The sequence below is a fragment of the Phalangium opilio genome, unplaced genomic scaffold, assembly GCF_054372755.1.
Source record: "Phalangium opilio isolate 3A_F unplaced genomic scaffold, DU_Popi_V2 ptg000105l_1, whole genome shotgun sequence".
Taxonomy (NCBI): Eukaryota; Metazoa; Arthropoda; class Arachnida; order Opiliones; family Phalangiidae; genus Phalangium; species Phalangium opilio.
The window spans coordinates 6742155-6751796 of NW_028324207.1; the positions used below are offsets into that span (position 1 = coordinate 6742155).

General features: G+C 36.0%; 1 protein-coding gene and 1 long non-coding RNA gene across 4 annotated transcripts; one reads left to right on the forward strand and one right to left on the reverse strand.

Moving 5' to 3' along the window:
* Positions 1–892: 892 nt before the first annotated feature.
* LOC149628477 (uncharacterized) lies at positions 893–2145 on the reverse strand. 3 transcript variants are annotated; one of them, XR_016374470.1, is made up of 3 exons: positions 1986–2145; positions 1778–1888; positions 893–1716 (listed from the first exon to the last, which is right to left on the reverse strand). It is a non-coding gene; the product is annotated as an uncharacterized LOC149628477 (long non-coding RNA). The 3 variants fall into 3 exon arrangements; XR_016374468.1 differs by having other exon boundaries at positions 893–1731; XR_016374469.1 differs by lacking the exon at positions 1986–2145 and having other exon boundaries at positions 893–1528; positions 1598–1731; positions 1778–1904.
* Positions 2146–6792: 4647 nt separating this feature from the next.
* LOC149628478 (uncharacterized) lies at positions 6793–7539 on the forward strand. The gene has a single exon (XM_089851697.1). The coding sequence runs from the start codon at positions 6793–6795 to the stop codon at positions 7537–7539; it is 747 nt and encodes a 248-aa protein (XP_089707823.1).
* The last annotated feature ends 2103 nt before the right edge of the window (positions 7540–9642 follow it).

Genomic DNA, 9642 nt, shown 5'->3' on the forward strand with positions numbered 1-9642 from the left:
TCGGAAAATGTAATTGTTCTTGAAAAAGCGTAGATATGTAATTTTTTCAATTAATTTAGAGGGAATGGATCGATTAACAGTAAAATCATTTGATTGAATTTAATATTGATTAAGGATTAAATGGATAAAAATAACTAAAACAATTGCAATATCTGAAACTTCAGTCAAATGATAAACTTCACACATATCGTTTGTTTTTTCGGCCTTGGTCCAAACCAAGCCGTTTTTTTTTATAATATCTGTCACTTCAGTCTTATTGTAATTAAAATTTGAATAATTTTATTTTTGCTTTACCGTCATACATTTGGGGTTGATCTATTTCTAATTGCTTAAAGAAGTACTTAAGTATCGTTAATTACATTTAACTTATATTCAAAAACATTGATTTCGATAAGCAAATAATGTTGTACTCGAGGGGGTAGACACTTGAGAACTCAGGTGTACAATATGTCTTGAACTCAGGTGTACAATATGTCTTGAACTCAATGTACTGTCAAAGCTGAATTGTGAGTTCCGAAGGCTTTGAACTCAATGCACTGCCAAAGCTGAACTCTTTTTAACTCAGGTGTACACAGAGATCCAGAGCGTCTACCCCCTCGGTTGTACTTTATTTATGAAAGAAGTTTAAAAACGACGGTATTTGAAATATGGAAGAAAAATATTTGTTTCGTACACTGTATACATATACAGTGTTAGCTTCCTTTATGTAAAACCCCCAATACTGCCAACGGGAGATGTCATACTAAATTAATACAGGGTGTAAATAAATGTTTAGAATTCATGTTTATTTGAATTTTTTACCCTAATTTCAATGTTTAGTGTAGTTTAATATTTTTGCCATATATTCATCATTATGGTACCCTAAACTTTTGAATTTAGCGGTACTTTAAAGATAGTTTAAATTAACTTAAGTGTGAAATAGAAAATATTGGGCTTTACCAATGGCTTGGGTAGTTTTAATCATAATAAAACAGTTTATTTAAAAGTTATTTGAGCTTTTATCCAAAAATGTATATTTTGGTTTAATTTCACGTTAAGTATATTAAATTGAGTTAAAATTAACGTAGGATGGTGTTTTGGCAGTGTACATTTAGGTTATAAAATGAGTTTAAATGTATGCATCACCTTAATTGCAATTTTTAGTGGAGTTTTCGATTCTCATTCTATGCTAAACTTTTGAATTTCGCGCCTATTAAGGTACTTTGGAGATAATTTAAATTAGCTTAAGTGTGAAAGAGAAAACATGGGGCTTTACCAACGGCTTGGGTAGATAGAATCTTAATCAAGAACATCATTTAAGAGTTATCTGAGTTTCCATCCAAAAAAATGTATATTTGGGGTTTAATTTCACGTTAATTATACTTAATTACGTTGAAATTAACTTGTAGTCAGTGCTCATTAAGCTTATAAAATGACTTTCAACAATTAATTCACCTTAATTCTAATGTTTAGAGGAGTTTTTGATTATTTCCAACACATTGCGTTCAATTTTTATCATATCCTGTGCTAGGTTTGTGGTAAAGATTATCTATACAATATGTTAATGAATGATGTTATTCTATAGTTTAGCTTGAATACCAGTAATTAAATCAAATACCTATACAATTCATAGCAATTTAAACCAATAAACAAAAGGCAATGTGGACTGTGGAAATAGCAAACAACGTAACCCTCCGTTTCTAACGTGGTTACGTTGAGAGAATCTGTGATGTAAACCTGAAAATTATTTCACTTATTAAATTATATAACGACACTGTCCTCCTGGATTAACCAGTACCACTGTTACTTATGAATTAAACAATCCACTGTTGGTAACAAATGATAACGTAACATCACAGTATGACTGATTCAATATGATCAAAATTGTTTTAACGAATAATCTGGTCCTCTACATTGGTTTAGTATCAGGAATGAGGAATTATATCACACACCTTCACAATTAGTAGCATTTTAGTGAGATTAACAAATAATGAAACCGTGTATACCTGTCCTCAAATGAGAATGTTGAATTAAATGCGCTAACGTAAACAACACTCTTTTAACTGCCGTAGGGAAAACACATTGAGCATTTTGTCATCTTTCCTGTAATATTTTGAAGTTGAATTCTTCACAGGGTGAAAACACTACCGTTTATTTCTAAACCATAATAACTTGGATATAGATATGCCATTTTTTACTTAAAACTAGAAGCGTCAACAAACAGTCATGATGAATACAGTATTAAGTTACGGGTTACGGTAAAACCTAGGCCCTAGGGTTAGGATTTGTAGCATGAATCGAAGCAGACTGCGTATTTTTGTAATTCCAAATTCCAATCCAAAACAGTGCTGGAAATAAGCTTTCTTATAATCTTTAAAAGGAAAGACACTATAAACACTATATTACATAGACAAACTAAAACTTAAGCCTTGGCCGTAAAGAACGTCGAAAAGCTTACTTCAAAAGATATAAAAACCTCTATTAACTGTAATTTATTTACCTGAATTACTTTTCTAGACGAAAATTCGACCTGATAACGACGAATTTCTTATTAAGGGTGCTACAGTTAATTAGAAAATACATATAAAGGTGCTCAAGCTCGGATGAAATACCAACGTCTACTGCTAAGAAATTAGGAAAATCAGCAAGAAACCCAACATTTGAAATTTGTCAACGTAACTTGTTAGCACCCACAAACCTAGGCCCTTCTAGTTGTCAACGAGAACGAAATGAAGAAATAGGTTTAAGCGCGCTATAAGGTTAGGCTGACATCTGACCCAAAAGTAATTTTTTGACGTACTATCTTAATTAGTTAAATTACAAAAGTTAGAATTCATTAATTAAAAATCGAAGCAGGTAAGTTTCTCATTTAAGAAATGCTTGTTAATTTAGAAGTATTCCGAAAACTAACTTCGCTATAGTTTTTCCGTATGGCCGGCTTCAATTGCCTTAAAAAAACCGAAATTTTTTAATGCTTTTTCTATGGGACGCTAACCCTAAAAACTGTGAATTTTCCTTTAACATTACGGAAGGGTGTCATGTCATATCTACAAGGGCCTACCGGCCCTGTAGAATACAACGAAAACTGTAGGGTAAAAAAAATCCTTAAAAAAAGTGAAAACGTTTGCTTTTTAAATTTTGATATATATTTTCCCAAAACCGCACATTTGGGCTGTTTTCGGTTAAATGGGAAACGCGTTCGGTCGAATGGGACACAAGTAGGCGCAATGGAAGCGGCGAATAAAATCCTCAAATTTGTTCACTATTGCCAGGATCTAGAACCAATGCTAGAGCACTTTACTTCTGGTCCCTTATATTACTTCTGGTAATACTAATATGAATCTAGCTTTATTGCGTGTCTATATCACCCAGGTGCTATATGTCACTATTTAAATATGTAGAAGGGTGATGGCTAGAAACTATGCCACAGCTCACAGACGGTGTCATATTCTAACTATTATCGTTAACCTAAGCATGTTTTGGTGAAAAGGAGAAACCGGGTAAACCTACGGAATAAAACTCCTACAGCAAGTCGGGAGAGAACTTTCAAAACTCTACGCATAAGGAACAGAAACGAATTGGGCTTAGCTTTGTACATGCTGATATTTCAAACTGATACACTCATGTTTCTGTTGAAGCTAAAAAGCTGAGGTTCAATAACATATAATATTAATCCGCGCAAAAACACAACCAATCGTGAACTTCAAATTAAATTGTCCGATTAAAATTTCAACCTATATGTACTTTAGTATAGGTTCAATACCCGGTCATTAAAACCGAAAATATATTTACCGCTTGTTTTGGAATTAGGTGCTAAAGCAGCAGCCGTTGCTCCTGACGCTGGTTTTTGCTTCAGAGCGTAACAGGGATAACTCATCGTCTCACCTGAACGAAAGAGATGTTTCGAGCATAAATTATTAGTTTACATTAATATTAAGTTGTCGCATTTGAACATTTCCCACTCAGGTGTCTGTACAACAAAAAAATGCCTACCTTGCATAGCTTTTCCCTTATTCAGCATATTTTGTGCTTTTCGCATTCCATCGACATATTCTCCAGTAAGCATATTTGGATTTGCTTCCAGCTTCGCCTCCATTTGTTTGTAAAGAGCCATTCCGTTCGCTTCCAATGCTTTTCCGGCTTTTATATCCACAGCTTGAGCGGCTAGTAAAAATAGCAGGTGAGACGTATAACTAAATTAACTATATTGTTCTTCGGTAGACCAAAGCAGTTTTCTCCATAGTGAAGAGTAATTTCAGATAGTTAAGATAGATACTGAGGTAAAAAGATTTTCTCAGTACTTACAGCTGGCCAAAGTTTTCTGAACCATTTCTCCAGCGCCGTACCCGGCCAAACCATCCGAAACAGGCATTAAAGCGAGATCAAATAGGTCTCCGGGATTCGGATTCTTCACAGCATTCTCAATAGCAGCGACATATCCAGTTGATTCTTTGGTGATAATGGACGTCCCTAAATCCATAACAGTTCCGCCGTAAATTCCTCCACCAATAGCACCAGCCGGACCGCCAATCAAAAACCCACCAGCTCCACCTATGAGTATAACATCACAAATTCACAATCAAAATATATTATCTTAAAGAAACCAGTATTTCGTCCATTGAAACAGCGTGTAATCTAACAATCTTCCAACTTTGAAGTGCGAATTTCAATGTGTTCATCTCGATGATGAAAATCTGAGCTTAATCTAGATGAGCATTAATAGCGGTAAGATATTTGGGAGGAGTTTTAGAGAAAGGAAGTTTAAAAATTTGAAGCACATAGTTGGTTCTGTTATGCTCATACTTTGGCGCACTTTGTTTCCAGGGGAAACGCGTCACGTGAATGCTTTTACAAAGGCCAGAGTATAACAATTACAAACAACTTTTGAGCCAGCGGGGATTCAAAAATCGGCACGGTCTCTCCATTGTTAGTCTCGATGCTCGGTTTTCAGTTCGAATGAATGAATGAATGAATCTTTATTTGCCTTCTTAGTAGATCCCTTTTGAAACAGGGAGGAGCCACTACTGGCTCGCAAGCAATTGGTACATACCTTTTTTTTTTTTTTTTTAGCATTAGAAAGGTAAGATTTACAAGATTAAATAAAATAAAATATACAATATGAATATATACAATGAAACAATACATTTTGTATTTTGTTTTACTTCCAACGGAGTGAGAGGGGGCGCAGCACACTAGCAGAATGGGGGAGGAAACTGTTATTGTTTTTTAGGTAATGTTTTTGAACGGCGTTCGATAGAACCCTTTTTGCTGGAAGTCGGCCTTTAAGGAGTAAAGGTAACCAGGGTACAAGAAATTGCCAGTTTTTCGGTAATTACACCTTTGATTCCCGTACAGTGTCCCTGCAGAAATTAATGTACGCTGGATGCTTCTTATAAGGCGTGCTACTCAGTGAATTTTGCTAACAGATTTAAATGCACATGTAGAGAAATTAAAAGATTGTCACAATACACTGTAAAAAATTGTGGTGTCTAATAGTGCTATAATCGTGTTAATACAATGTGCACTATTTGTACACCTTGACTAGGTCCTGAAATGGTAGGAAAATAGTTCGATATTTTAAAAACACCATTAGCTTAAACCAATGGTGTAGAAATGGGTTTATAAAACACAATTTTTAAAAGGTGTGCAAATGATACCTCAATTATATAAAATAACACCATTGAATACCCCATTAAAAGGTGCTTAAATGGCATAGAATTAGTGCGATATTTTTTAAACACCATTCGCTTAAATAAACGGTGTAAAAAAGGTTTGAAAAACCTCATTCATCAAAAGGCACACAAGTGATACTTAAACGATATAAAGTAACACCTTCGCAAGGTCAATATAAAATGTGTTGAAATAATGTGGAAATAGAGTTATGTTTTAAACACCATTCGCTGAAATAGAACGTGTAAAAAAGGGCTGAAAAAACCTCATCCTTGAAAAGGTGCGCAACTGATATAAAATAACACCTTCGCAAGGCCAATATAAAAGATGTTGAAATAATGTGAAAATGGAGTTATGCACTCTAAAAAATTAAGGTACCTAAATAGTGTTGTAGTAGTGTAAAATTTATTCTGCACTATTTGAACACCTTGACAAGGTGTTGAAATGGTATGAAAATAGTGCGATATTTTATTAACACCATTAGCGAAAATGAATGGTGCAAAAAAGGGTACTAAAACATCGTTCCATAAAAGGTGCTCAAATTATACCAAAATGGATTAAAATAACACCTTCGATTATACCATTAAATGGTGTTAAAATAATATGAAAATGGAGCTAATTTAAAAAACATTACACCATAACAAACCCCTATTAACCCCATTTTAAGTCCTTAATTACCCTATTTCGAGTCTTTATATACACCATTTCAAGCCCCTATTTACACCATTTCAAGACCCTATTTACACCATTGCAACCCCCTATTTACCTCATTTCAAGTCCTTATGTACTCCATTTCAAGCCTCTGTGTCGAGATAAAAAACTATGTAATTTTAAATTTTTAGTTCAAATGTTTTTTATGTATAAATTTAACTCCTAGCATTTTACTTTTTTACCTTGTATATAAATAGCATAACGAAGCATAATAAAAGTTAGTTGATTCCTGACGCTAGCATGTTTTCTGTCTCTCCGATTTAAGTACCCACAATTGGTGACCCGAGATTTTAGTTTAGTTTTTACACAAGCCTAAAGCAATACACGGAGAACGATATACAGGGGAACGACATACAGGGGAACGACGACGACGACGAGGAAACTTCTCTAACTGAACAAATTAAGTATCTAAACGAGAAACTTAACCAAGTGATGGCTACTATGAACTTCAACAAGGAGCAGAAGCCCGAAAGCCATGAAATTTCTCGTCTCTCAGTCAAGCTTCCTTTATTTTGGAAAGATAATCCTGACCTCTGGTTCTCCAGGATAGAATCCCAATTCCGAATTAGCAGAATCACTACTGAACAAACAAGATTCGACTACATATTACAATCCCTGGACCAAACCATCATTCCTTATGTTGCTGACATCATCAAGGTGCCTCCGGAAAATCCTTACACAGCATTAAAGACGCGAATAATCTCTTCATTCTGCGATACGGACAAAAAAAGGCTGCACAAACTACTAAGCGGAATGCAAATCGGCGACCAGAAGCCATCACTATTCCTACAAACGATGCGTCTTCAAGCTGGTTCCCAAGCCAATGATGCTATACTAAAATCATTTTTCATGGACCAACTTCCTGAGCAAGTCCGAGGTATATTAGTCATGAGTAACGAAAGTGGCTTTGACAAAATTGCCACTCAAGCTGACAAGATCGTCGAGACCATCCGCCCAACCACAATATCAGCTGTTACTGCAAATAACCCAGAGGCCGAAGATCCACCATCTGTTCGGCGCCTTGCTCAACAAATCGAGGAATTGAACCAAAAGTTTGATTCATTCACCAGAGGTCGTGCTCAGTATCATGACAGGAATCGTCGGGGCAGAGGACAAAACCGTTCACAATCTAGAGGCCGTACTTTCAATCCAAGAGGATCTACAATCTTCTGCTGCTGAAATGCTCTACGGCGAAACACTCCGACTGCCTGGAAATTTTTTCCACCAAGTTCCGCAACGACAAAATCCTGAGGACTTTCTTAGCTCCTTGCGCACAATCATGGAATCCGTCCATCCAAAACCTGCTTCTAATCACGCTACACAACATGTCTTCGTCAACTAAGATCTTTCAGACTGCTCGCACGTCTGGATTCGCAGCGATATGGTTCGTAAACCATTACAACCAAAATGTGCTCGACCGTTACAAGAAATATTTCAAGCTACGTATTAAAGGCAGAACGAACACCGTAGCCATCGACCGCTTGAAACCGGCTTTTCTTGAGCAAGAAATTCAGTTGCCAGCACCCCCGATAGTGACGACCGCACCAATTATGCCCAAGTTCTTAAAGAAAGTTACATTTGCGGACAACAAATCCTCAGATGATCATCTTACCCGTTCGGTAAAACCTTTCAAACCGCGTCGTTAGCACTGAAAGAGGTTGGGAAAAGAAATCACTCACGATCTTTTAAAACCAAAAAGTAAGAGACAGTGATTTCGTTTCCAACAGTAAATTAATTCAAAAAAATACGGAATATTTTGGCCCTAAAACACATATATAAGATTGTGTTTCGGCATCTTTTAAAACCTAGCTTTTATAATTTAAAAACCCGAGTCCAATCATTCCAGTGGGCACAAATTGTTAATTAAGCCTTGGCTTACCTGGGTTTCTCTGCTAGTTTGGACTTAATTTACTATTTAGTAGGTTTAAAGTCACAAAATGTAGTCTTATCTTTTATCTTAATACCAACGGTTACAACGGTTTGAATAAAGTAATTATATTGTGTATATTTATGTCGCGATCGGATAAGACGAACCTCAGTAGCCACCGTTAGTCCGTTATTACAAAAACAATTCCCAGCAGACTTTGGTGCCAGAAATAATCCACCAAAAGCATCGTCTGCTATAATGTCTGATAGCGCGTCTATAGGAAACTATACCGCTACAGCTGTGACGTACGCGGGTGCCATTGCCCTCTATATTGTGGAAGCTAGCGTCCAAGGCTCCTTTGTCATCTGCTCCTGGTTCTATATAAACTCTCACTTGTGTCATTCCAAAGAAAGAAAATTTCTTAAATTATTAAATTAATATAATTGATATTAATTATTTCAATTATTCTTAACTCGATTTAAGAAACTTTATTCCTAAAATAATTTTAAACATAGCTATTGTTAACGTTTGATTTCTACCGAACAAGTATTTCAGAATTTTTGTAAATTTAGGGTATATAAGGCGATCGATTCACGGTAAGGGGTAAGAAAATGCGCCCTGCCATTGGGAGGCTAGACGTTTATCGTAACCCTAGCCGCTCGCCGCGTTCATCTTAAGCCTAAAGACGATGGTGGAGTAGAAGCCAATTTTGCAGATTGGTGTATATGTGGTATAGACCAAAGAGCAGTAGATGGTGGTGTTAGAAGCCAATAAGTACAATTTGGTATTGGGTGAAGGAATTAGCGGTTAGCAAGCAAATGAAGGCTTAACCAAGTATGATGGGGGGTGGATACGAATTCTGATAGAAATACGCGCCGTAACTGCCTAAACGATTGGGTCTGGTGGGACGCTTAAAGTGGGGGAGGAATACTCGGGACGAAAGGCAGGTGGACCACTTCAGAACTAGACAATTTTTAGCGCCATCGTGTCGGCCTCATTTTTCATACATATGCCAAAGTTATTTTGAACTGTTTTGATCATAAATAAAATTTGCCATTGAAACACTAAAATTTATAGAGAAATAATATTTAATAATTATTGATTCGAAATTGTTGCTGAAATAATATGTACGTAGATGACGCTGCAATAGCGAAACGGCGGTAGCGATTTATTTGAACCTCATAGACGCGTCTGCAAGAGTACTTACTTCCGCTTTCAAGGAGGATTGAAAGGATTATGAGATCAAACATTTTATTAAATGGCCTTAAATCATCAATGCGGGAAAGAAGAAAATATTTCAAATGTATAATCTTATAATCTTTTCAATTCTCCTTAAAGCGGAAGTAAGAACTCTTGCAGACGCGTCTATAGTGTTCAAATAAATCCCTAGCGGCGTTTCCCTATTGCAGCGTCAT